We start from the raw sequence: 27,966 nt of genomic DNA, 5'->3' as shown, positions 1-27,966 counted from the left end.
GTGCACCATGAGGTGGGTGGAAGCCCCCGGGCCCTCCTCGGCAGGGGTGAGGGCTGAGAGCAGGCCTCACCGACCCTGCCCTGCACTGCCCTCAGGCTGCTGGTCTTCCTGGGCCTGCTGTGGGGCTCAGCGGCCGCATCCTCGGGGCTGCAGTGGCCCAAGCCCGTGTTCGGGCGCCTGGCATCGCCCGGCTTCCCCGACAAGTACGCCAACAACCAGGAGCGGCGCTGGGCCCTGACAGCGCCCCCCGGCTACCGCCTGCGCCTCTACTTCACCCACTTCCAGCTGGAGCCCTCCTACCTATGCGAGTACGACTTTGTCAAGGTGCCAGCAGGGCAGGCGGGGGGATGGGACACCTGGGAGCAGAGTCTGACCTCGGAGGGCGGGAGGGCAGTCAGGCCTGGCATCACGCCTTTGCTCCCCGTGACCCCCGACCCCTCCAGCTGAGCGCCGGGACCAAGGAGCTGGCCGTGCTGTGCGGCTCGGAGAGCACGGACACAGAGCGGGCGCCCGGCAACGACACCTTCTACTCACCGGGCTCCAGCCTGGACGTCACCTTCCGCTCCGACTACTCCAACGAGAAGCCGTTCACAGGCTTCGAGGCCTTCTACTCTGCAGAGGGTGAGTGGGGGAGGGGGCCAGTTGTGGGGGCGGCACTCGGTCTCCGGCCAGATTGGTCCTCCCTTTGGTCTCCCCACCCCCACTCCAGTCCCTGAGGCTGGCTTCTTGCCAGACCAGCAGGAGAAGAGTCCACACCTGGTCTGACATCATCACAATGCAAAATCCCTAATAGGCCATGACCTCTGCTCTAGACTTAGCCCCCTCTTCTGTGCCAGGTGCTAAGACTGAACCCCCTTCTGTGCCAGGGACATCCTCAGGGGCCCCTGTGATGCAAGGGTCAGGTGAGCCCATTTGCAGATGGGCAGGTGAAGCCCTGCCAGCCTGAGTGCTGTGTCTGCATGTGGACTTTGATGCTTGATTTCAGATTCTGGCTCTTGCAGGGACTTGCTGCGTGGTCTTGGGCAAGGGGTTCAACCTCTCTGTGTTTGTCCTGAGGCTGCTCTACATGTTCAGTGAAACCTGTATAGAGGCCTACCTACCAGGTTCCCTTGCGGGCTGCTCCCTGCACTGGCCTGGCTATGTGGAGCAGGACGCTTCACCTTCATTGGTTTAAAAAGGATGAAATTGAGGTCTCCCTCCAAGTGTTGCAGGAAGGCCACAGTGACCTTTGTTTGGCCTCTAGCACTTGGCCGGGTATGAGTCACCTTCATTCCTGAGGAGGCTTCTCTTGGGACAGCTGTGAGGCTGGGGGCCTCTGAGCCCGAGCCCAGGCCTCAGTGATATCCCCTCTCCTTTCCTGCTGCCTGCCTGCCTGGCCCTCCCCCAGACATTGACGAGTGCCAGGTGCCCCCAGGAGAGACCCCCACCTGCGAACACCACTGCCACAACCACCTGGGTGGCTTCTACTGCTCCTGCCGTGTGGGCTATGTTCTCCACAGGAACAAGCGCGCCTGCTCAGGTGAGTCACAGCTGGGAAGGGGGAAAAGGGGAGACACTATGCCTGGCCCAGCCCCCACTCTGCCCCAAGATACCACTGGCTCCTCAAGGCCATAGTTGCTCTGCCCAGGCGATTGGAAGGACCACTGGCCTTGGCCCTCTGGACACTTCTCCTGGGTAGTGGCCCCTTCTTGGTCTTCTGTCCTCTCTCACCATCCACCCATTCATCCTCTGCCTATTCGTCCGTCTGTCCACTCACCCACCCATCCATCCATCTATCCATCCATCATCCATCCATCTATCTATCTATCCACCCGTCCAGCTATCCATCCATCTATCCACACATCCATCCATCCGTGTTCTCCAATTTCTTGCCCGCCTCTGCCCTGTCCTTGGCTCACTCTCATCCTCTTCAGCTCATTCACTTGGTGAGCATGTGTTAGGCCCTCACTCTGTACCTGGCCAGTCAATGCTCGCCCTTCCTGGGGGGGTGCTCCAGGATGGAGGAGTAGGGAGGCCCCAGCCCTGCTTCACACAAGCTTCCTTTCATGGAACCTCAGGGTGGGGGCAGGGCCTGCTCAAAGCTGCTGTTTCCCTTTGTCCTCCACTGCCTGGATGCCCCTCTGCACCTTTGCCAGGGGCCTGGATGGAAAACCAGCCGGCACCCTGGGGAGTGAGCAGCCGCATCCCTCGAAGCTGACCCTGCTCCCCCTGCTCAGCCATCCCTCCCCCATGTCTCTCCCTGTCTCTGTTCTCTTCCAGAGCAGAGCCTCTAGCCTCTCCTCCAGCTCCCGTCTGGGTCGGGCAAGTCTGCTGCTGCCTGCAGCCCCCACTGGCCGCCCCCTCGGACCTAACAATAAACGTGGCTCCACCTCCACCTGCTGCCTGTGTCTGGGGGGACAGTGGGGGAGGGCCATGATGTGCTCCCTGGCCCCTCTCCTTTTCCACCCTCATCTCAGCCTGAGGGTCCCCAGTTGGTGAGGGGGACCCCTCCACAGGGCCACAGGCTCCTTTGCCAGAAGGGCTTGCTTTGCCCCCACCCTCGTTTTGATGATGGGGCCTTGAGGCCCAGAGAGGGGCATGGGCTTGCCTGAGTTCACACAGGGCAGCCAAGCTCTTGCTGCTCCCCTACCAGGAACCCAAGGACTGAGCTCAGAGCATCCTTGGGTCCACTTCCTGTTCAGAGGGCAACTCAGGTCCTGTGTGTGCTGGGCTGGGGGAGCCTGACCCAGAGCAGAGAGGCCAGGGAAATATTAATAGATGGGACCTGATTGCCCATCAACTCACTGATGGGTCATCTGGTCTCCCACATCCAGGGGTGACTGCCTCTGCACCCTGGGAAGCAGCCACATAGAAGAAGAAAGGCAGTGCTGGGCTCCTACTTCCTGAAATGTCCCCCCACCACCACCTTGGGGAGGGGGGCAGGACCCTCCCACGAGTGATGCTGACTTCCCTCTGCAAAGGCAGAATCAGCTGTTTCAAGGGGGAACGTGGGCACCAGACTCATCTGTGATCAGTGTGGACTCAACTGACCCCCAGGGCAGAGCCTTGATCCAGGGAAGGTGGGCGGGGGGGAGGGCCCAAGGGAAGCTGGGCTGGACTGGCCAGGCCTGGGGGTACAGGTGGGTGGGAGTCCAGTGGCAGATGAACTTGGGGATTGCTAGAGTCAGGGGTGGGTGGGTGACCCTCAGCCCAAGGAGATATCCCTCCTACCATCCACTCCCCACCCAGTTCCTGGGGAATAAGGAAAGTCCCCTTCTCTTCTCTTGGTGCCTCCTTCCCCCTGGGCAGATCCCACACCCCTCACTCCTGGAATTGGGACTCTGGCCCAGTGATTCCTGCAATGGAAGCCTTGGCCTAGGGCCCCCATCTTCCCTAGGGATGTGAGTGCAGCCCCTGGAGAATGTACATTCAAGTGTCACCAGTGTCAGAGGAAGCCAGAGGAACCCCCTTCCTAAACTGTCCCTTCAGCCCCTGGGTGGGGTGTCTGGTCTCTGGAGGGGCCTCTGGGGTTGGTGTCTGAGCTAGATCAGTAGCCTGAGCCAGGCTGCTGTGCCCGGCTCACCCTGCCTGTCCTCCTCCCTCTCCCCAGCCCTGTGCTCCAGCCAGGTCTTCACTGCTCGGTCTGGGGAGCTCAGCAGCCCTGAATACCCACAGCCGTACCCCAAACTCTCCAGCTGCACCTACAGCATCCACTTGGAGGAGGGATTCCATGTCATCTTGGACTTTCTGGAGTCCTTTGATGTGGAGACGCACCCCGAGACCCTGTGCCCCTACGACTCCCTCAAGGTCTGGTTCCTCTGGACCCCACCTCACCCTGGCCTGGTAGGTCCTGGGATGACAGGCATCTCTCCGCTTTCAGATTCGAACAGGCAAGGTGGAATATGGCCCATTCTGTGGGAAGACATTGCCCCGCAGGATTGAAACCAAGAGCAATACCGTGACCATCACCTTTACCACCGATCAGTCAGGGGACCACATGGGCTGGAAGATCCGATACCACAGCACAGGTGAGGGCAGGTAGGGGCTCTTCCAGAAGCATCAAGGAACCACATGGGATGATGGAACTCTTCCTTGCCGAGCCCCGGAAAATGGGAAGGGAAAAGTTTTCCTTAACCCATTCAGTGTCCCTGGCTGGGTCTGAAAAGCAAACTGACAGGTTAATGGGAAAAAGTATACTTGTTCATTTCATGTAAGTTTTATGTGGCACTAGGGCTTCCCTAGTGGCTCAGACTGTATGAATCTGCCTGCAATGCAGGAGACCTGGGTTCACTTCCTAGGTCAGGAAGATCCCCTGGAGAAGGGAATGGCAACCCACTCTGGTATTCTTGCCAGGAGAATCCCATGGACAGAGGAGCCTGGTGGGCTACAGTCCATGGGGTCACAAAGAGTTGGACACGACTGAGTGACTAACACTCCACACGCACTCCACACTTTACATGGCACAGGTGCCTTCCTAAGGAAATGAAGACCCAGAGAGACAGCTGTGTACTTCTGTGCTGGGTCTGCTGAGGAGTGTGACAGGCTGAGGAATATGAAGTAAGGGTGGTGAACTGGGGGAAACTTGTTCAGTCACTCAGTAGTGTCTGACCCTTTGCAACCCCATGGACTACAGCATGCCAGGCTTCCTTGTCCATCACCAACTCCAGGAGCTTGCTCAAATTCATGTCCATTGAGTCGGTGATGCCATCCAACCATCTCATCCTTTGTCGCCCCCTTCTTCTCCTACCCTGGGAAAGCCCAGCATCAGGGTCTTTTCCAGTGTCAGTTCTTCAGATCAGGTGGCCAGAGTATTGGAGCTTCAGCTTCAGCCTCAGTCCTTCCAATGACTCAAATGTAGCCAGGCCTGTTTGTTAGGATTCTTCTTGGCATCCCTTTGTCTTTGGTGATAAGGCTTCCCTCTGAGTGTAGGGAAGACACCTGTCACACAAGGGTCTTATAACCTGCTTCAGGGGAGAAGGGAGAGGCAGAGGGAGGAATATGGAAGGGTGTTGTCCCAAGGGCAAGGGAACTGTTACGTGCAAAAGCCCAGAGGCTCCATCTTTCTTGGTGTGAAGCTGTAGTGGGTGGTGATGGGGTGGGCAGAGATGGGGGCTCCCATCACAGAGGGTTTGGATGGAGCGTCTGCAGCTGGGGCTACACTCTGCCTCCCTGACCCACCTCCACCCTCCAGGCCTCTTGGGCTTTCCCCACCTCTTCCTCATGATAGACCCTTACACACTGGACGGTTCTTGGTACTACCTCCTTAGACGCAAGTCCAAGTCCCCCATCTTCTGGGAACCGACCACTGGATGTGACTGTCCCCCTGAGAGTTGACACTCTCAGCCAACTGGTCTCTCAGGATGTTTTTTGAAGGACCGAGTAACTCAGCTGGAGAAGCTCCAAAGCAAAATACTTGCAGCCCAAGCCGTGCTAAGAGTACGGGCTGAGGGTCAGGCTGCCCAGTTTGATGTCCCAGCTGTAGTGCCACTTGCTTCCTGGCCACATGACACTGAGCCTCTTAACGTAACTTTCATGAGACATCATGTCCCAATTATTCAATGAAGGATAACATCTCCGTGGAAAGGCGGGGGTTGGTGGGTTAATGCAGAAGGCATGGGGTGTGTGTGAAGGAGATATTAATTTTTAAAATGAGGAGGTTGGATTAACAAAGATTAACCTTTGGGCCACCTCTGTTGGACATGTGGGAAAGAATGAGAACCTGGTCAGGAGGGCAGAGACCAGCACTTTGGGAAGCTTTTTTTTTTTTTGGATGTGGGCCATTTTTAAAGTCTTTATTGAATTTGTCACAATATTGCTTCTGTTTTTGTTTTCTTGGCCCTGAGGCACATGGTATCTTAGCTCCCTGACCAGGAATCAAACCCACACCCCCCTGCGTTGGAAGGTAAAGTCTTAACCACTGGATGGCCAGGGAAGTCCCAAACATTTCATTTTTTAAAAGCCTTTTGTTTTCCTGTGGGTCAAAGTCATAAAATTTCTAAAACTGGAGTACTGGTTTCAGAGCGAGCAGGAGGGAAGAGTCAGGTTTGCCAGGCTGGTGAGTGAGAAGGGGCCGGCACACGGCCTGGCAGTGTGTGTGAAGGAGGGTGTGAGCAGGGCCCTGGCCTGGGATTAAGACGGCCTCGGGAAGCCCTGGGATGTCCCTGGAGACTCTGGGGCCTGCCTAGGACTGAGAGTCACTCGGGGACATAGAGATCGGCTGCTGGAGGAAGTGGGGGACAGGCAAATGGCCTGCGTGGGCTGAGGGGTGGCCTTGAGGGGTTGTCAGCCATGCGGGATGGGCTGAAGCCTTGGGGTGACAACAGTCCAGGGTTTGGGGGCCAAAGTGGAAGCCAGTCCTGAGCCCTGTGGGCACATGCTCATGAGGGACAAGAGAGGCTTCCCAGGTGCCAGTCTGGCTCTGAGCCACGAGGTCTGCTGGGAGGGTTCCCTGGCTGCAACCACCTCTTGCCCAGTGCTTATTCCCTGGTGACTCAGCCAGTAAAGAATCTGCCTGCAATGCAGGAGACCCAGGTTCACTTCCTGGGTCAGGAAGATCCCCTGGAGAAGGAAATGGCAACCCACTCCAGTATTCTTGCCTGGGAAATCCTACAGATGGAGGAGCCTGGCGGGCTACAGACCATGGGGTTGTAAAGAGTCGGACATGACTGAGCGACTAACACTATATTAGCAAAGCACGTTCGTCTGTGCTTCACACTCAGTCCTCACAAAGCCCCAGCAGGTGAGCAAACAGTCTTATCACGCTTATGGATGAGGAAACTGAGACTTTCCTGTGATTTAAATGTATGTGGTCCAGCTCTTCCCCCCGCCCCCATTACGCTCCCCCAGTTCTCAGCAGTGTGTGTGAGGCCCCTGGCGGGGAGCAGACATGCCCTTTGCCATGACCATGCTCCCTTACTGCATGCCTGACTTGCTTTCCATCACTTTGGCTGAAGCCCAGGCCAGACAACAAATCCTAATTTGTACAATAAGCAATGGAGAGTTTAATCTTGCCTTGGATTTAAATCTTAAGAACTCTATCCCACTTGTGGCAAGCTCTCTCTACATGTTAAGTGTTTCACTTATAAATCAAGAACTTCTAATTGCTCAATTCAGACTTGTCTGCTGTAGACCACAGCCAAACCCACACGTCTCATTTGCTTGCTCAGCTCAGCCTTGCCCTGATCCATTGGCGCCACCTAATGGCCGCATCTCCCCTGTGCAAGCCAAATACATCCTGAAAGACCACTTCTCAGTCTTCTGCGAGACCGGTTATGAACTTCTGCAAGTAAGTTAATAGAAAACTGCTAACTGCAACCACAATCATGATGGTTTTTAAATGAATACATATTTATATCAGCAAGTATGTGAAAAGAAGACGGGAAAACAGCTGTTGTCAGCATGGTGGTTTCTTTTCCCCGTGATTAAACAATAAAATTCAAAGAAATGATGTATTTGCTAAGAGAAATGGCTATAGAAAAATTTCTATTCTTAGGAATTCTGCTATTTTTAAAAAACATTTAATAGTTAATTTGTTTATAGCGGTGCTGGTTCTTCCTTGCTGCTCAGGCTTTCTCTAGTTGCAGCAAACAGGGGCTACTCTCTAATTACTGTGTGAGGGCTTCTCATAGTGGTGGCTTCTCTTGCTGTGGGGACAGGCTCTTGAGCACAAGGATGAAGGGCTTAATTGCTCTGCAGCATGTGGAATCTTCCCGGACCAGGGATTGAACCCACATCTTCTGCATTAGCAGGAAGATTCTTAACCATTGAACCACCAGGCAAGTCCCAGAACTCTGCTATTTAAAAAAGCTTTGTCTTGGGGAAAGCTGGTGATATAAATGAACACCTTTTCTCAGTTCACACACATGAGTGCAGCTCTTGGTAAAGCTGCTGAAATGTTTGCCATTGTGCTCTATGTTATCACCTTGCATCAAACTCCTCCTCCTGGTCAAATGACCTTTACATGAAACAACTCCTGGGCCCACAAAAAATTAAACGGCCCTTGGAAATAGTATATTCTGCAGAGTTATAAACAGTGACCACTGTTAAGGGAGAGGGAGGATAATTTCAAAAAATGCTTAGTGTGTTGCTTTAGGGGCACAGGTAGGAGATTAACATGTCCTCTTTATGTTCTTCAAAATTGTCACTGAATCCCAATAGTAAAAAGTAATAACATTGAAATGATAGCTGGCTATGCAACCCAGTCCTGTGGAAGAGGAAAAGTGAGACACTTTTCTCAATTTGCAAACTTCTGGGCAGGCTCTTCCCATAGCTCCTTGAACTGCAAACCTGTTTCTTTTTTCTTTTTAAATAAACATCTATTTAACATTTAGCTTTATTTATCAACCATCATCTTTTATACACACACACACACATAATTTTTTTTTTTGCCATGCCTCGTAGTTTGTGGTTCCCCGACCAGGGATTGAACCCAGTCCCTGGCAGTGAAAGCCTGAAGTCCTAACCATAACCACTGGACTGCCAGGGAAGTCTCTCTTTTTCATATCTCCTGTTTTGTCTCTGATGGAAAAAAAAAAAATCATCCTGCTCTCCTTTGAAGCATAAATCTTCTGTCAAAGCCACCTTCTTTCATTTAAAGTCTGTTTTAGAAAAATACCTCAATGCCAAAAATGTCCCTCTAAATGATGTTAGCAATGGAACAGATTGAGAACACCCATGTGAAGCTTAAGGAAGTATTTCAAATGACTTTTCTCCAGCTAATAGCTCCAGGCTAGAAAAATCCAGACACATTCATTCCATGCCTGATCAGGTTGACCTTCCCCAGACTTCTGACCATCACCCTTTGGCACTTACATGGTGCAGCATCAGCAGGAACTTGATATCTGACATGTTCTTGAATTAAAATGGAAAGCAAAAACAAAAACTGCTGCAAGAGGTCGACAACTTTAAGAGACACACGCATAGATGACATCACCAAGCACACACATGTATCAAGGTAGCTGGGCTGTGTGTCATGTGGGTTCATCACCCTCCTTGGGAGCATCTCTCAAAACACTAGAAGAGGAACTACTGTGGGACAGAGCTTTGAGGAGTGCTTTCATGATGAAAACAAGGAAATTAATATTTTCTCAACTTCTCTTTAGGGTAATTTACCCCTGAAATCATTTGCTGCGGTCTGTCAGAAAGATGGATCTTGGGATCGACCGATGCCAGAGTGCAGCAGTACGTATGTGTGACCACAACGCCCGCAGCTGCTTCTGCTACTACTGCTTCTGGTCTTTTTAGAAAATGATTTATTTATCAGGGCTTGAATTCCAAGTTTGCTTCTCTTACCCAGTGTCTAGGTGCACTCTTAAGCGGTTAAAATGGGACCACGCTACTAGGACAAGTATTTGCTTTAGTATATTCAAAAGTACTTTTCCAAGTATAAAATACTCATAAAAGATGGAGAATAGAGAAAAATTACATTGTAATACTCATAATCCCGCTGTATCAGAGTATAACCACTGTTGCTATTTTGGTGTATATCTCTTCAATTACATGTATCACACATGTAAACATGTTCAGGCCACCATTTGATGCGGATAATTGTGGTATGTGTACGTATGTATACACGTACATACACACATATATCCACATCAAACTGGGATGACACTGTCCATTACCATTTTGTGAACTGAGTCATGTATCTAATAAATTATCATGTTACATGTTCAGTTCAGTCACTTAGCCATGTCCGACTCTTTGCCACCTCATGGACTGCAGCATGCCAGGCTTTCCTGTCCATCACCAACTCCCCGAGCTTGCTCAAACTCACGTCCATTGAGTTGGTGATGCCATCTAACCACCTCATCCTCTGTCGTCCCCTTCTCCTCCCATCTTCAATCTTTCCCAGCATCAGGGTCTTTTCCAATGAGTTAGTTCTTCACATCAGGTGGCCAAAGTATTTGGAGTTTCAGCTTTAGCATGTCTTTCCAATGAATATTCAGGACTGATCTCCTTGTAGTCCAAGGGACTCTCAAGTCTTCTCCAACAACCCCAGTTCAAAAGCATCAATGTTAGTGGAAGTAACAAATTTACAAAACAAAAAAACTGAAAATCTCTCTCGCCCAAATCCTCAAACTACTGATACCTTTCGGACACTGGGGTCCATTCCTTCACATCATTCTTTATCTCCTATGCTATTCATACTAATGTATTTCACTATTACATACTTTTGAACCAAAGTAGGATTCTCAATCTGACTGGTTTACCCTTTCCCTCCATAATTGCTGGGGTATCTTTCCACATCAATTCAAGTACTAACAGAGCTGCTCATTCTTATTAATGACTGTCTAGTATTCCATGTGACCTATGATTTTCAGTCCATGTGATCTTTATTTCCAGTTTTTTTTTTTTACCATTACAGATGTTGCTGTAGTTAATACCTCTGTACCTCTAACTTCACATATCTTGTTCAAGGGTTTCTACAAAATTCCTAGGGGAATTTAAATATTTTCATCTCTAAAATTTATATTCCTGTCAGACTACCAATTTTTAGTGTAAAAAACAGTAAAGAGCTGGCACTGAAGGGAGTGTTGGAGTAAGAGGTGTGGGTGTGAGCCCTGATTCTGCCACTTCTGTGGTTATAGGCATATTACCTGTGGAGAAATTAGACAATGTGGACTAAGCACTTGGCACAGAGCCAGACACACTGCTATTAAGTTGCCAAAAACAAGTATTTTTTTAGTATCCACAGAAATACATCAACAATTTTCATTTTATTGTGTACAAAACTATGACTTTTAGACTGATACCACTTTCTCACAAACCGGTTAGTTATTTCACATTAATGTCCAAACAGGTATGAATTCCAACCCAAACTCAAGGTAGCACGACTTCTAGGTCTTCTAAAAAGCTAAGGACCATAACAAGCTGAGTCCTTCAGTCTTCTTTGTATTGTTCTAACTTTAAGGCTAACCAAATTGAACCAGTTTACATGGAGCCAGACTGCATATGCCACCCGCAGGCTGTGCTGTTTTCTTCTGTTGCTATTTTGTTGCACGAGGAGATATTCAACAAATGCCAACCACTTTTTTACATGTGAGAATTCTAAGGAAGTCCAAGTGGTTTCAAATCCCCTTCCTTTAGGGAAGGCATCCTACCCTCCTTGCCCAGGGCCTTCACTACAATCTAGCCGTTTAGTGAGGGATCGGAAGGAGTGACACTTTACAACCGCACTGAAGGTGATGCTCATTTTCAGAGATGAAATGATGTCCACCTTGAACATGCCTTCAGGTTACAGCACCACACAGCCAACCACCATCACAATCTCCACACATCATTTTAATGTTAGAATTCAGTACAAACTGACTTCCCTCTCCCATTATTTATTAGTTGTGGACTGTGGCCCTCCTGACGATCTACCCAGTGGCCAGGTGGAGTACATCACGGGTCCTGCAGTGACCATGTACAGGGCTGTGGTTAAATACCGCTGTAATGAGTTCTACACAATGACAACCAACGATGGTAAGCAAACTGTTCCAAGTTGGGGGTGGGTGATATTTGGAACCTAAGCCCTCATGATCTGAAAATAAACTTACCCAACATTTTTGGCTAAGGCTAGGCAAAAGATTAAAAGGCACATCTCCCACCTGCTAACTGAAATATTGCAGCTGAAGTGACTTTAATGTCAATTTGCAAGAATCTGAAAACAGATCTTATCTAGTAAATGACTACCACAAACACACAATATATTCCAAATGGTTTAATTTAACAAGTCAAAACCTTATCATTAAGCACTTGAGATCTTGATACATATTCAAGTTACACATCTAAAAGGTTTCCACTTTGCAAGCAAACATGGTAATGCAGAGACCTCCTATTTATGAAATCATGTAAAACGGTTATTCAGACACCTCTATTTCCCACTGATGCTCAAGAATCAACATTTTTCAAGGGGGTATTCAAGCAAATGACAACCACCTTTTACATGCAGTTAAACATTTTTGTTTTTCCAATGATTTGCAGGTAAATATGTGTGTGAGGCTGATGGATTCTGGACGAGCTCCAAAGGAGAAAAATCACTCCCAGTCTGTGAGCCTGGTAATGGATACATTTATACAAGAGATTTGTAAATGATGGAAAGTAGAACTGGGTGGGAGACAGTAAGTAGCGCTTCAGCTGTGTAGGCAGAAATGTAACTTAAGCACTTGGCTCTTAGACCAACTCATTTCCAAATAATATGTTCTCATTACCCCTTTCCATGTGGAGAGGTTTGTTAGGTGCTGACTGCATCAGTCATTTGATTATTTTTGACCTTACAACTAGGCAAGCATAAAAAATTAAATGATACTTAAAATTATCTTGAGCCATTTATACATTTATAAACATGAGTTCTTCTGTTACTTTTCTTCTCTATATAAATGCTATTAAAACCCAAAGCTAATAACCTCATTATTTCCCTAAGCAATTGTTTCCAATGACATCTAGTTTTTAAACATTAATGCAATTTGCCTTTTAATAGTACTCAGAAAAAGTTTTTACCAGAATTGGCTCTGAAGATATAGTTGACAAAAAAGAAAAAAAGTCAGAAAAGTAATAATATATCCATTACCCCTGTGTTACTGGGTTTAGTCTTCTCAGTTGAGACAATGTTTGTAAGCTTTCCTAAGAGTATTCTGCCACAACAGGAAACATATTTGCTACATTAACAAGCATATTTAGTTAGCAATATACAGTAAAGTCTAGTGTCTGGAAGGAACAACTAGACCAGAAATAATTTCTGAACCTGAAGGTTCCTGGCTACAACTGTAAAATTCTCATTTTTAAAACATTTAAATGTTCAAAGGTAAAAGTAGTCTGCAAATCCTATGATATTGACCCTAGTTTCTGCCTTCCCAGAACTATATGGTAGATACCCCATTTTACAAGCAGGAAAACAGAAGCAATGGAGAGGTTATTTACTTTCACTTCCTGCACACACCAGCTCAGACAATTCCTTAGCCCTACTGAACACTTTCCCAGTCCTGAGACCAAGTTACTTTGGCAAAACAAATTAGTTTCTACAAATTAATTTTCACTCACCTCATTTTCTGAGGAGCTAAGAAATACCAAATGGTTTTATCGGATCTTTGAACAATGTTTTAAGCAGTAAAACATATATACTATACTCACTTGCCTGCAAAGGTGGACAAACACCATTCGTGTGATGTAATTTTTGGCTGACATTAAACATGAGTAACTGCTAACTCCAAAGTGGTAATAATTGGAGAAAAACACCATCAGGTTTCTGTAAAGGCTCTATACATCTGCTTCTTTCCCCAGTGTGTGGAATATCCACCCGTACTACAGAAGGTCGTATATATGGAGGACAAAACGCAAAGCTTGGTTATTTTCCTTGGCAAGTGCTGTTACTAGGTAAAACTATGGCAGCAGGTGCACTTCTGTACGACAACTGGATCCTAACAGCTGCTCATGCTGTATATGAGCAAAGAGAAGACGCTGCCTCCCTAGATTAGAATGGGTGCCCTGAAGAGAATATCACCTAATTATACACAAGCCTGGGCCGAGGCCATTTTTATACACGAAGGTTACATTCATGATGCTGGTTACGATAACGACATAGCACTGATTAAACTGAAGAACAAAGTTGTAATCAACAGCAACATCATGCCTATTTGTTTGCCAAGAAAAGAAGCGGAATCTTTCATGAGGACAAATGACATTGGAACTGCATCTGGATGGGGATTAACCCAAAAGGGGTTTCTTGCCAGAAATCTAAAGTTTGTTGACATACCAGTTGTTGACTATCAAAAATGTACTGCTGCCTACGAAAAGAAGTCCTATCCAGAGGAAAGGGTAACTGATAACATGCTTTGTGCTGGCTTGCAAAGTGGGGGCAAGGACAGCTGTAGAGGTGACAGTGGGGGGGCATTAGTGTTTCTAGATAATGAGACCCAGAAGTGGTTTGTGGGAGGAATAGTGTCCTGGGGTTCTGTTAATTGTGGGGAAGCAGATCAGTATGGGGTCTACACCAAAGTCATAAACTACATGCCCTGGATCAAGAGCATCATTAATAGTAATTTTTAACTTTGTGTCTTCAGCCAGTATGTGATTCTTTGTTTTAAAAAATACCCGTGAAAGATCTTAGCGGCAAATTGACCTGAGAAACATGAACACAAGTGTTACCGTTCCACCCCAACTGAACCAGACTGCAGGTGAGCCTGCCTTTCAGGCACGTGTCCACTCGCCACTTTTCCACTACTTAACTCTTTGATTCACGGGGACATAAGCCACTGTAGTGATACTCATCTTGGCCTTCATTACAAATTCATGGATTAAATCTGCATTTACTTACTTAACGAAGTCCAGTGTCTTTTTCTACTATCCATTTGCATTTCTGGAAATTTCCTGTTCATGTTTTTTAACTGTTTTTGTATTTGTTCTTATTGATCTGAGAGTGTTATATATTACAGCAATTGGTTCAGGAGTTACTTTGAATGTTTTTCTTGGGTAGATAAATTGCAAATAGCAACACTTTGGCCTAGGTATAGACTGATTTCCATGTTAAAACCAACACTGTAATTTTTTAATTATAAAAAACTGCCAAAGAAAGAACACAAACAGCACTATTTCACATCGTCAAAGACAACAGATTTTCTAAAGGACAATTTGGCAATATATTTCACAAGTCTTAAAAGCATGCATAGTCTTTGACCTGGTAATTACAATGCTAAGATTTTAATTTAGCTGTGAGAATATTCCTAGCACTTGGAAATAACCTAAATAATGTTCAATTTCAGAAGACAGTTGAATCAAAAGTGGCATTTCCGTAAGATGAAATACATTAAAAATAAGTGGCGGTATTATTGATAAATGTAGTGTTTTTTTCTTCTTACCATGAACATGAAATACTTGGGCACATTTAAAAAATAGATTACAGATCGTACAACAGCTGAGTACAGAACTTAAATACACAGTTCAGAGTTACTCTCCTAGTAATTAACAACAAAAAATTATTCTAATTATCACATACATCTGAATTACTATGTACTTAACATCTTTTTCCTAAGGACAAAATTTAAGCCCTGACCTAACCTTAAAAAATTTCATTTAGTTGGCCTCCCTAAAAAGTTTTAATACCTAACACTCAACAAAATTTCTCATTCTAGCCAGAGTCACCATTATTATGTAGAAATTCACTATGATTTCAACTACTTCTCGTGTACATATAAAGTGCAACTTCTAGAGACTCACTTTTTAAAGATAACTTTCCAGCATCTTTGTCACATAAATAAAAAAAGAAACTGTATTTTTCCAGTAAGACTCCAGACACTAAACTGTGGTGGCAACAAAAATTTTTATTCAACTGGTTCAAAAAAGTTTTTAGAATGAATGCATTTAGATGACCAAATAGACTTTAAAAACAAACCTTTGCCAAATAGTTTACTTCTAAACTTCAATTTTTTTTTTTTTAGGGTAGAATTAAATACCCATAGCTATGTAGTACCATAAACATGTTAATAGAAGGCTACTCAACATTGAAAGCCTTCTAAGACTGGTAATTAGATTTACACAAGTGTAAATAAGGGATTAAAACCATGCCATTGACAAAGTTAACTTACCCCTGGGCTTCTTGAAGGCTTGTCAGTTTAGTCTTTGGAGGTCCCCGAATACCATTTTAAGTGTTACCATGTTACTGCTGCTGAGTAATAGTGCAAGTGCTAAAATGCAAAATTCAGATGGTACAGGGTTTGGAAATCATGCAATTTAGATGCAGAAAAAAAATTAAAACAACGCAAGATCCTTTACAGAGGAAACTGAATAAAACAACGTGGCGACCTTAAGCCTAAAAGACGACTTCATTTATAAAAGTTTAAAACAAATAACTTGCATCTAATTAGATGAGGGAATTAGGTAAATTATCAACACAAAAACTGTTACATTCTTCCACTAGAAAAGCTCAACTCTCACAGAAGTTAGTTACATTTTAAGTACAATAGAGAATCAATATATTATTGCTTTTACATACTTAACAATGCACCGTGAGAGTCTTGAGTTTTGTAGATTTATTCGACATTATTCTATTTCCCCACCTTTGGAAGACAAAGCCCCTTTCACTTAACACTTCCACAGACAGACAACCCACCCTGCTAGTTCTTAAAGCTATCAGGCTTCTTAATGGATTTCAGGCACAAGATAATTTGTGGTTTCTTCTACTTTATCCCTATTGCAATTAATTCCACTTTTCAAATCCCCAACTAGAAAGGTGCTGATATTCCCTTCATTTCAATTGATAGGCTTTGCTACAAAGCATTTTAAATTAACATTGCTTTCTTTGCCCACTCCTTCAAATAAGAATATTTTTAGAAGGATGATTTCCCAATGGAGATTTATACAGGCCATGTAAATAGAACATCACCCAAATGCACAGAGGCACTAAGAAAAAGCTGGAGGGTACTGCTTACCATTTTAGGTGCGGTCACCCAGACTTATTAAAAACTAGATTTGAAAAAGCAAAAAACAAAAAAAACTTTTCACTTTGGACAATGCAAGAACAAATAGCAATTAAGTCTGGGTATCAGGTGTCAATGCATGACAGGTGATGAATCCATTTGACTTGAGACAACTTTTCAAATAAGTTTATTTGAAGCAAAATAAACTATTGCCAAGAAACTTTATGAAAGTTCCATCTCAAAAGGGTCAAAAAAAGGGGAATTAACTGCTATGAATTCTTTGCATTCAGGGCTGCAAAACAAAGACACATATTATTTAAATCAGTTTTATTTAAGAATTTCCAACAGTGACAACTCTTATAAAAAGCATCCAAGCACAGGACACAGAACTGCAGCAAACAGCATTCTTATGGGTAGCTAACAGACAGGAGAACTTCCACCCTGCTTTGAGACACCCCGAGCTCACTGGTGAACTCTGCTTCCAAGTACTCCTGCAAAGCACACCACAAGCTCAGTCCATGTTCTCAACCCATCAGCTTCAGTTCACATGACCACACTTACAGATCAGTAACAGAAGAGAACACACACCATACAGCATTCACAGCAGTTGACAAGGGGGTAGGGGAAATACAAGTATCGTTTCACTTAACACATTCAGCTAACGTGGGTCATCTAGGAACAAAACTCACTTAAAAAGTCTTCCAACAGATGTGGATGTCCTTTGAATGCAAAAACATTCGTACGTTATTTGCTATCCTTGCTCTCTGCACACTCTCTCACCAAAGCCACAGGATTGAGAGACACATCTCGCCAAGTTAAAAAATATCCATTATGCACCACCAAGTCTCTGCACGCGCTCTCTCCTTTTCTCGCTCATACTAGCCTCTCATGCCTCGGCACCACCATCAATCCCACACAAGGTTTCAAAAGTTCAAACAGCCTTCTGGTTCCATATCACAGCCTTGCGTTCATAGCGTTGATACGACTCCATGAAATAAAGAGTAGCGGATAAAAATGGGACACCCACCGTCAAAGACGCAGCCTGCGCAGTGTGATGGCGAGTTCTTGAATGAGAAAGCATGTAGACAGAAGTATTCCTATGGCAGAATATTTACAGCACTACTTTCAATGAAGTGCTTCTTCCATAAACATTTGAAATGAGATGAACTGCAGAGATTAAATGAAGGCTTCATATTGTACTTTTGTATATGAAGGGAGACAAGTGTTAAAAACAAAAACAAAAACAAAAGAACCAAGCACTGTGACACCATGATCTCCAAAGAGGAGATTTTCCTAAGGAAAAAAATCCATATGGTGGGGTTCAAATTAAAACAAGGAGAAAAGAATGTAGTTCTAATCAATGGTTTCCATTTTGAACATGCAAAGAATTCACTTGACAAGTCCAGGGATAAAATATTACAGGAGAAACCCTTTGATATCAATTGTAGTGTGTTGGTTTACCAATCAGGCAAACAGCAGTTCACGTTCAAACACTCAATATTTCAACCCTTTATGTAACAAAACTTATAAAATTCCTTTAGCTCTTCCTCTTTTTCTAAAGAAAAATGTCAAAAATACTGCTGAATATACTCCACACTGAACAAACCAATTTTGAAAATTCTTACATATGTTATTTTACAATATACTTACCATGAGTTTAGAAAAATTTGAATTCCCACCAGTATACCAACTAACCATAACCCAATGTCTACATTCCCCAGCCAGAAGATTTAGAATCCATGCTAGAGCCGAAGCCTCCATTAAAACCACTGCCTGACCCTGCATTTGATGCCGATCCCCAACCAATCGCTGCACCTGAATTAGAACCACTGTAAGAGTTATTTCCAGAACCAAAAGCCTGATTTGGCTCCCTCTGCATGTTGCCTTGGCTTTGGTTATTACCTGATGGGCCAGACTGGTTCTGCTGACTGGCTAACATGCCCATCATACCCCAGCTGCTTTGCAGAGCAGCCTGGGCTGCAGCCATCATTGCTGGGTTAATGCTAAAAGCACCAAAGTTCATCCCTCCACCCATATTACTACCCTGATTGTTTCCCAAACCCGCTCCACCCCCTCGACTGTTTCCAAATCCACCCTGATTCCCAAAGCCACCTGGATTACCACCAAATCTTCCACTTCTTTCTAACTGTCTATTGCTATTGTGCTTAGGTTCAGCATTGGATATATGTACGCTGATTCCTTTAATGATCAAGTCCTCTCCACAAAGAGACTGGGCAACCTATAAAAAATAAGGGATGTAAATAGAGGAGATTAAACCATTGATTCATACAAAGTAGCAATAAAACTTAGATTTCAAGCCATCATCTAGGCTGGAGAAAAAAAATCAGCAAGGAGCACTTATTTAATTTAAACCCATAAAATAGCCTTTAGCTTTAGTAATGGCAGCAGGGATTTTTCCATTCATTTTCAAAGGATGTGTAACACTCCCACTTAAATGTCACATATTAAAATACCTAAGGGGTTTATCACAAACATTCAGGCCCAAATACAGGGTCAGAGAGCTTAGTTAATAAGGATGGTAATTAGCTGGAAGGGCAACATTCAACAGAAATTACCTAACTAGCTGGGGCAAAGTTATTAAGAGAAAAATACCTGATCATCTGCAAATGTAACAAAGGCAAAAGCCCTGAATGGTTTGGGGATGAAGACATCTACCACTTCTCCGTATTGGCAAAAGAACTGCCGCAGCTCATCAGCAGTCATGTCCTCTGTACAACGCCCAACAAACACCTTTCTGCTTCTCAAAGGCTCATCTGGGCTTTGCTGATCAAATTGAAAGGAAGAAAACCATCAGAAATATTTTACAAGCAATGAAAACAGCATTCTGGTGGAGGATGTAACACAATCTTTCTGCCTTTTCTTCAGGTAAGTGCTTAAAAAGTAGGTACATTCATTCTTTTTTGTATTAGCACGTCTCCTTCTTGTAAGACTTCAATGCTTTAAATTTTAAAGCTGATGAAAGTATATTTGGATTAAGGAAAGTTGATGAATTAGAAATGTCCTGGCAAAGAGGAAGGATAATGTTCCAAATAAGCAAGTCTTGCTTGCTTGGAATAAGTAAGGCTTTTGTAACAAGATCAACATATTCTAATTGTCTTTGTTAACACCAACGAGATCAACATATTCTTTGTTAACATTTAACTATGTAAGAAATTGCTAATTCATTAAAAATAACAAGAGAGAGAATAAAATGAATAACGTTGTATTTTGGAGGAGCAATAAACTAAGTATTTCAAACAAACATATAAAATATTCAGCATGCATTAAGGTCCTGAAACTTTTAACAAAAGATTTCAAGAACACACCCTGCCACACTTTCCAACTGTAATGTTTTATTTTACAGTGTCTTCTAAGTAAGTCTGTCACCACAAATGGCCAAAGCAGAGAAAACAAGAGCAAAGTACCTTAGAATTTGGAAGTTTACAGTCACACCATCGTCCATCTATCATATGTCGTTGTGACATTACTTTCACCTGGGTTTCATATTCCGTGAAGCGAACAAAGCCAAACCCTTTTGAATGACCAGTTTTAATATCCTTCTTGACCTAGAAAAAAAATCATTTAAATTCACTAAATCCACACACACATATAACCAACCCAGAGTATACACATGAAGGGAAATAGTATAAACCAAATTTCTTTTCGGCACCCATTATGCATACATGTAAAAAACATTAAAATATCACCTACTGAACATGACGGGTAGCATCACTAAAACAAAAGGAATTCTGGATGCTCATTCACTGAAAAACTGTTAAGTGAAATCAAAGCTTACCTGAACCATAAGAACTTCTCCAAAGGTACTGAAGTAATCTTTCAGATCCTGTTCAGTTGTTTTCCATGGGAGACCCAACACTATTAAATCAGATGTTTTCTGGACTGCTCTTTTCACTTTCACTGCTGATGAAGCATCTGTTTCATCCATTTTTCTTTTGTTATCTAAACAAAATGAGCAGAAATCTTTTAGAACATTCATTTAACACTTTAAACACTTCACCCCCTTCATGCAGAAATGAGAAACAAAAACATTCTAAGAACAGTAAGACACTGGAAACTTCTGGTAAAGAGTGATGTCAGCTCTCGTGGACAGAATAAGGCTTGAAAGAGCGGCTCGGTTGCTTTTCTGGAGCCAGTCTGGGGATTCTAACCTCTGGTTCTGTAACAGGTCAAGATTAGCAACTGTAATCTCCAGTTATAGATTTTTAAGGCTGACTTCAATTTTTCTGTTTCGTGTCCAAACTTTCAACATCAAACTCACATTAACTTTATAATAAACAAACAGAAACTTAAGGCTATTTAAAAAAAAACAACAGTATTTGGAAGGGTAGAGAAACTCAATGACATTTGGACAAAAGACAGACCATTTTTTGGAGCAGTGTTACGTTCACAGCAAAACTGAGGAAGGCAGATTTCCCACATACCCTTCCCTCTACACACGCAGAGCCCCAGCCCATTATCAAAATCCCCTAAAAGGGTGGTACATTTGTTACAACCATGAACCTTCATCAATACATTACTATCTAAATGACATTTCAAATTTGGGTAAATATTTATCTACAACCAATGGATAAAGAAACTGCAGACTAAAAGAAACCAGGTTGATTCTAATAAAATTTTTCTTGATACATGAAAAAATTTCTTGAGGCCACATCTTAAATACTGACCAAATAGTACACCTTTGTTGCAATATTAACTTATAATAAAAGTAACAGAGAGATATATCAACTAGCACAAAGTACCTACTGATAAAAAGTCTTTGGCACACTTCCAAATCTTCATGCTTCCTTTTAGATTAAAACCATCACTAACAAGACACAGTGAGAATAAGCCCAGACCTAAAACTATAATTAGGACTGAACTAATTCAAGATTTGGGCTATTGCAACCGATGTTCATTTAAGGGGAAAAAAAAAAAGGAGTAAGATTAGCTGAATGAATGACGTAGCTTGCAAGGATTAAGACCAAACCAAAATATTGAGGCACTTCAGAAGACTCTATTTTCAACAGACTGATAGAACTGCAAAGCATTCTTAATTTCTTAAATTTGGCATTAGTTCAGCAAAATTAGTGCAGATAATTATTTAAGCACATAGTTTTAAAAACATGTTCTGTAATTTCCAATTTTCACTCATTTAGTGGTCTTCCAAACTTGTCTAATAGCAACTTTTAAAGAAATACTTGGGCTATAGGAGACAGTTCACCACGAAGAGACCATGATCTATGCTTGAGAACGAGATACAAACCTATTCTTTAGCATCACTGCAAAACCAAATAGCAACAAACCTTTGGGATAGTTGACAACATACACCAGATTCCCCCAGCCAGCATCGGGGGCATGCAGAATTCCTTCTACCAGACGTACACCTCTCATACACTGAGACACTGGATTCCGGTAGCGCAGCCCACATGCCCCAGGAAACTGGGCTGTAACCGTGGACAGCAGCACTGTCCCATCGTCTTCCGATGGTATTTCAATGGGCTCGTCATTCTCATCTTCGGTTACCCGAATGTATTCAGACATCTTTGTTTCTCTTAAAGGGAAAAGAGATACAAATGACTTAACACTTGCGGTCAAAGTAACTGTTTCCTTATCCCAGCTGATTTATACCACTACGTCACTGTTTTGTGACTTCTAGAAAAATTCTCGGGTGTTTGGATTCTTACAGGTGTTGGTTATCTCCGAAAAACGAGGAAGTAAAGGCAAGGATAGTTATTAAAATGCAATGCCTCGCTAGTTCATTAAGTATTTGATGAATGCCTACTATACATCAAGTGCTGCCGCTGTGAAACTAGTCTCAGATGGCCTGCTAGTGGCAAAGGGGGGGGGGGGACAGGAGAAAGTTCGCAATTATTTTATTACAATCGTGATAAATACTACTGGAATGTAGTCTGAGGGTGTTTGGGGAGAACCTAAGCTGGTTGAGATGTGTATATGTGTGTGTGTGTGTGTGTGTACAGGGGTGTCAAAGTGACTTCCCTAAGCAAACGATACAGAAGCTGAGTCTTGAGGACTGAATAGGAGCAGTGAGCCAGCCGAAGACAACAACGGAAAAGTTCCTCCCTGTTCCAGATTGTGGGGTGTCCAGAGGCTCTCCAAACTTGAGCCGCAGGGACAGCGGCGACAGGTCCTTCGCGACGCGGGCCGCCGCCTCCCAGAAGCCAGTGCGTGACAACCGAGGGAGGAGTTTCTAAGCGCGGCCGGGGTGGGACCGCTAGGGCATCAAGCCCTAAACTCCGTCCCGGTGCAAAAGTACGAAGGCACAAAGCAATGCCCGCGCCGGGAAGCCAGGCCAAACTGCTGCCTCGGGCTGCACGGCTGCGTGGGCCCAGCACCCCAGCTCAGGCGCCGGCTGCCACCCCGCGCCATGCCCTAACGTCGTTCCCACGCGAGTCCGCTCCGGCAGGACCAAGCAGGCCTGGTCCCACGACTCCCTTTCCGGGGCGAGGGCCGCCCCATCACGGGAGCCGAGGCACACAGGGCGTCCTTAGTGAGAAGCATCTGCAACTCACCCGCTAGGCCGCTGCTAGGAAGCCCGAAAGGGAGACTGAAGCAGGGAGGAATCCAAGAGCAGCCCAGCTACCACTTCGCTCCCACAAAATGGCGCTAGGGCCGCCTCCTCCCCGCTCCGGCCATCGTCCTCTCCCACTGGCTTCCCATCCGCAGGTGGCAGGGACCGCCGCACAGAGACAACGACCCTCTCCCCAAAGAGGCAGAACCCCCCCTCCCCGCAGTCTGAGCACAGGGAGTGAACTTGAAGGCTATAAGGAGGCCGGCACCTAGACCAGAAAGGCTAAAAATGGAAACAGTGTAGATGGGTAGGCTTTTACCTCCCCCCACGTAGCGTAATAGATGGCTTCGCCCGACCAACCGCCGGCCCTGCTCTCCGCCGGAGCTCGCGCACTTTTAAAATGCGCGAGACTTGCGCAGGGGCTGGGCCTGACCGGGCTGGGCTGGGCTGAGCTGGGCTGGGCTGGGCTGGGCTGGACTGGGCGGGGCGAAGGTCCTTGGGCCATCCCGACCCTCGGGAGACTGGGAGAGGGCTGTTGAGCCCAAGCCATTTTTAACCTAAAAAGCCCAGCCAGGTGCGTCCTCTCTTCTCCCGCAGTCAACCTCCACACCTGAAGAGAATAACTTTGTTATAAATAATAGCAATCATAGCGCCTACTGTGTACTAGGTACTACCTAAGTCATCACGTATCTAATTACCCCAACAGTCTTATATGGTAGGTGTTATTGATGTTATCCGCATATACAGGTGAGGACGAAACTGAGACACAGAGAGGCTCAGTATCTTGCATAAGGTCAGAGGCTCAGTCGTGTCCAACTCTTTGCCACCCTATGGACTATAGCCCGCCAGGCTCCTCTGTCCATGGGATTTTTCAGGTGAAAATACTGGAGTAGGTTGCCATTTCTTCCTCCCCTGGACTCTTCCTGACTCAGGGATTGAAGCCACGTCTCCTGCATTGCAGGCGGATTCTTTACCGCTAAACTATTGGGGAACCCCTAAAGTAAGGTTACCCAGGTAGTAAATGGTGAACCTGACATCTGACCCGTAACTCTAATGCTAATGTATTCCATGTACTGTTGAAGCCTAGCTTGGAGAATTTTGAGCATTACTTTGCTAACATGTGAGATGAATGCAATTGTGCGGTAGTTTGAACATGCTTTGGCATTGCCTTTCTATGGGATTGGAATGAAAACTGACCTTTTCTGGTCCTGTGGCCACTGCTGAGTTTTCCAAATTTGCTGACATATTGAGTGCAGCACTTTCACAACATTATCTTTTAGGATTTGAAATAGCTCAACTGGAATTCCATCACCTCCACTAACTTTGTTCGTAGTGATGCTTTCTAAGGCCCACTTGACCTCGCACTCCAGGATGTCTAGTTCTACGTGAGTGATCACGCCATCGTGGTTATCTGGGTCTTGAAGATCTTCTTTGTATAGTGCTTCTGTGTATTCTTGCCACTTCTTAATATCTTCTGCTTCTATTAGGTCCATATCGTTTCTGTCTTTTATTGTGCCCATCTTTGCATGAAATATTTCATTGGTATCTCTAATTTTCTTGAAGAGATCTCTAGTCTTTCCCATTCTGTTGTTTCCCTCTATTCCTTTGCATTGATCACTGAGGAAGACTTTATCTCTCCTTGCTATTCTTTGGAACTCTGCATTTAGATGGGTATATCTTTCCTTTTCTCCTTTGCCTTTCACTTCTCTTCTTTTCTCAGCTATTTGTAAGGCCTCCACAGACAACCATTTTGCCTTTTTGCATTTCTTTTTCTTGGGGATAGTTTAGATCACTGCCTCCTGTACAATGTTACAAACCTCCGTCCATAGTTCTTCCAGCACTCTGTCTATCAGATCTAATCCCTTGAATCTGTTTGTCACTTCCACTGTATAATCATAAGGGATTTGATTTAGGTCATACCTGAATGGTCTAGTGGTTTTCCCTACTTTCTTCAATTTAAGTCTGAATTTTGCAATAAGGAGTTTATGAGCTGAGCCACGGTCAACTCCCAGTCTTGTTTTTGCTGACTGTATAGAACTTCTCCATCTTCAGCTGCAACAAATATAACCAATCTGATTTCAGTATTGACCATCTGGTGATGTCCATGTGTAGAGTCTTCTCTTGTGTTTTTGGAAGAGGATGTTTGCTATGACCAGTGCGTTCTCTTTACAAAACTCTGTTAGCCTTTGCCCTGCTTCATTTTGTACTCCAAGGCCAAACTTGCTTGTTACTCCATGTAGCTCTTGGCTTCCTACTTTTGCATTCCAATCCCATATGATGAAAAGGACATCTTTTTTGGGTGTTAGTTGTAGAAGGTCCTGTAGGTCATCATAGAACCATTCAATTTCAGCTTCTTCGGCATTAGTGGTTGGGGCATAGACTTGGATTACTGTGATATTGAATGGTTTGCCTTGGAAATGAACAGAGATCATTCTGTCATTTTTGAGATTGCACCCAAGTACTGCATTTTGGACTCGTTTGTTGACTGTGAGGGCTACTCCGTTTCTTCTAAGGGATTCTTGCCCACAGTAGTAGATATAATGGTCATTTGAATCAAATTTGTCTATTCTGGTCCATTTTAGTTCACTGATTCCTAAAATGTCAATGTTCACGCTTGCCATCTCCTGTTTGATCACTTCCAATTCACCCTGATTCATGGACTTAACATTCCAGGTTCCTATGCAATATTGTTCTTTATAGCATCCGACTTTGCTTCCATCACCGGTCACATCCAAAACTGAGCATTATTTTTGCTTTGGCTCAGCTTCTTCATTCTTTCTGGAGTTATTTCTCCACTCTTCTCCAGTAGCATATTGGGCACCTACCCAGCTGGGGAGTTCATCTTTCAGTGTCATATCTTTTTGCCTTTTCATACTATTCATGGGGTTCTCAAGGCAAGAATACTGAAGTGGCTTGCCATTTCCTACTACAGTGGACCATGTTTTGTCAGAATTCTCCACCATGACCTGTCCATCTTGGGTGGATCTACACGGCATGGCTCATAGTTTCATTGAGTTAGACAAGGCTGTGATCTTTCTGATCAGTTTGATTAGTTTTCTGTGATTGTGGTTTTCATTCTGTCTGCCCTCTGATGGATAAGGATAAGAGGCTTGTGGAAGCTTCCTGATGGGAGGCACTGGCTGTGGGGAAATTTGGGTCTTGCTCTGATGGGCTATGCTCAGTAAATCTTTAATCCAATTTTCTGTTGATGGGTAGGCTGTGTTCCATCCCTGTAGTTTGGCCTGAGGCTAAACCATGGCAAGGGTAATGGTAGCAATGGTAACCTCCTTCAAAAGGACTTATGCCAGCATGCTGTGGAATGCTGTTATATTCAGTGCCTCTGACCCCAGGGCAGGCCACTGTCAACCCCTGCCTCCTCCAGAGAGTCATGGACACTCACAGGCAAGTCTGGTTCAATCTCTTTTGGGGTCATTGCTCCTTTCTCCTGGATCATGGTTTGCACAATGTTTTGTCTGTGCCCTCCAAGAGTCTTTTCCCCCAGCCCTGTGGAAGTTCTGTAATCATATTCCACTGGCCTTCAGAGTCAAATTCCCTGGGGGGTTCTCAGTCGCTTTGCCAGATCCCCAGGTTGGGAAATCTGCTGTGGGCCCTAGAATTTTCACAACAGTGCAAGAACGTCTTTGGTATAATTGTTCTCCAGTCTGTGAGTCATCTGCTTGGTGGTTGTATGGTGGGGCTAATGGTGACCTCCTCCAAGAGGACTTATGCCACATGCTGTGCCTCCCATGTCTGCTGCAGCCAGAGCCCCTGTCCCTGCGGCAGTCCACTGCTGGCCCATGCCTCCGCAGGAGACACTCAAACACTCAAAGGCAGATCTGGCTCAGTCTCTTGTGGGGTCCTTGGCTCCTGCTGTGCACAAGGTTTTGTTTGAGCCCTCCAAGCATCTCTGGTGGGTATGGGGTTTGTTTCTAAACACAGTTTTGTCCCTTCTACTGTCTTGTTGGGGCTTCTCCTTTGCCCTTGGATGTGGGGTATCTTTTTTTTGGTGGGATCTAACATTCTCCTGTCAATGGTTATTCAGCAGTTAGTTGCAATTTTGGAGTTCTTGCAAGAGAAGAGGAGTGCACGTCCTTCTACTCCACCATCTTGAAGGGACGACAGACTGGTTTCAGCTTGGGAAAGAAGTATGTCAAGGCTATGTATTGTCACCCTGCTTATTTAACTGATATGCATGTCTGTGAAATGCCAGGCTGGATGAAGCACAAGCTGGATTTAGGATTGCAGGGAGAAATACCAATAACCTCAGATATGCAGATGACACCACCCTTATGGCAGACAGCAAAGAGGAAATAAAGAGCCTCTTGATGAAGGTGAAAGAGGAGAGCAAAAAAGCTGGCTTAAAACTCAACATTCAAAAAAGTGAGATCATGGCATCCAGTCCCATCACTTCATGGCAAATAGATGGGCAAACAATGGAAACAGTGACAGACTTTATTTTCTTGGGCTCCAAAATCACTATGGATGGTGACTGCAGCCATGAAATTAAAAGATGCTTATTCCTTGGAAGAAAAGCTATGACCAATCTAGACAGCATATTAAAAAGCAGAGATAATACTTTGCTGACAAAGGTCCATCTAGTCAAAGCTATGGATGTGAGAGTTAGACCATGAAGAAAACTGATTGCTGAAGAATTGATGCTTTTGAACTGTGGTGTTGGAGAAGACTCTTGAGAGTCCCTTGGAATGCAAAAAGATCAAACCAGTCCATCCTAAAGGAAATCAACACTGAATATTCATTGGAAGGACTGATGCTGAAACTGAAGCTCCAATACTTTGGCCACCTGATGCAAAGAACTGACTCATTGGAAAAGACCCTGATGCTGGGAAAGATTGAAGACAGGAGGAGAAGGGATGATAGAGGATAAGAAGGTTGGATGGCATCACCGACTCAATGGACATGAGGTTGAGCAAGCTCCAGGAGTTGGTGATGGACAGAGAAGCCCGGCCTGCTGCAGTCCATGGGATCACAAAGAGTTGGACACGACTGAGCGACTGAACTGAACTGAAATAAACAATAATGTATTTCATCTATCAATATTTTTTA

At 44.8% G+C, this 27,966-nt stretch overlaps 2 protein-coding genes and 1 long non-coding RNA gene across 18 annotated transcripts; 2 read left to right on the top strand and 1 right to left on the bottom strand.

Annotated features, from left to right (window-relative positions):
• Positions 1 to 7: 7 nt before the first annotated feature.
• MASP2 (MBL associated serine protease 2) lies at positions 8 to 19,159 on the top strand. Its single transcript, XM_081486960.1, is given in 12 exon segments — positions 8 to 12; positions 96 to 324; positions 444 to 621; positions 1,388 to 1,519; positions 3,590 to 3,786; positions 3,860 to 4,007; positions 7,146 to 7,264; positions 9,081 to 9,159; positions 11,314 to 11,445; positions 11,947 to 12,021; positions 13,243 to 13,432; positions 13,434 to 19,159. Coding segments are annotated over 12 exon segments (2,058 nt in total). The 3' UTR covers positions 14,008 to 19,159.
• Positions 15,259 to 23,289, bottom strand: TARDBP (TAR DNA binding protein). 16 transcript variants are annotated; one of them, XR_014054703.1, is made up of 9 exons: positions 23,222 to 23,289; positions 21,677 to 21,924; positions 20,170 to 20,333; positions 19,799 to 19,939; positions 18,987 to 19,157; positions 18,495 to 18,612; positions 17,401 to 17,540; positions 16,386 to 16,665; positions 15,259 to 15,641 (listed from the first exon to the last, which is right to left on the bottom strand). XR_014054703.1 is itself a non-coding variant. In XM_081493281.1 (7 exons), the coding sequence occupies exons 2-7, from the start codon at positions 21,912 to 21,914 to the stop codon at positions 17,485 to 17,487; spliced, it is 897 nt and encodes a 298-aa protein (XP_081349407.1). In that variant the 5' UTR covers positions 21,915 to 21,924; positions 23,222 to 23,289; the 3' UTR covers positions 15,259 to 17,484. The 16 variants fall into 16 exon arrangements, 4 of the variants coding, with proteins under 4 accessions (XP_081349407.1, XP_081349406.1, XP_081349405.1 ...); XR_014054699.1 differs by having other exon boundaries at positions 15,259 to 16,864; positions 18,486 to 18,612; XR_014054700.1 differs by having other exon boundaries at positions 15,259 to 16,665; positions 18,486 to 18,612.
• LOC145507215 (uncharacterized) lies at positions 23,222 to 27,957 on the top strand. The gene is made up of 2 exons (XR_014054704.1): positions 23,222 to 26,304; positions 26,948 to 27,957. It is a non-coding gene; the product is annotated as an uncharacterized LOC145507215 (long non-coding RNA).
• The last annotated feature ends 9 nt before the right edge of the window (positions 27,958 to 27,966 follow it).

This window comes from Giraffa tippelskirchi, chromosome 5 (genome assembly GCF_054371585.1).
Source record: "Giraffa tippelskirchi isolate mGirTip1 chromosome 5, T2T-mGirTip1v1.2.pri, whole genome shotgun sequence".
In the NCBI taxonomy this organism is placed as follows: Eukaryota; Metazoa; Chordata; class Mammalia; order Artiodactyla; family Giraffidae; genus Giraffa; species Giraffa tippelskirchi.
Note: the sequence above shows the minus strand (reverse complement) of the source record. Positions and strands in the feature narration are given on the sequence as shown.

What these genes read in the sequence shown, in the direction of transcription:
- TARDBP (XM_081493279.1), bottom strand. Translation starts at nt 21,914, where the DNA reads ATGTCTGAATACATTCGGGTAACCGAAGATGAGAATGACGAGCCCATT. An exon ending in GAGAAGTTCTTATGGTTCAG is followed by an intron (nt 19,940 to 20,169) that starts GTAAGCTTTGAT and finishes TTTTTTTTCTAG; the next exon opens with GTCAAGAAGGATATTAAAAC. An exon ending in TTACATTTGCAGATGATCAG is followed by an intron (nt 18,613 to 18,986) that starts GTATTTTTCTCT and finishes TATTTTTTATAG; the next exon opens with GTTGCCCAGTCTCTTTGTGG.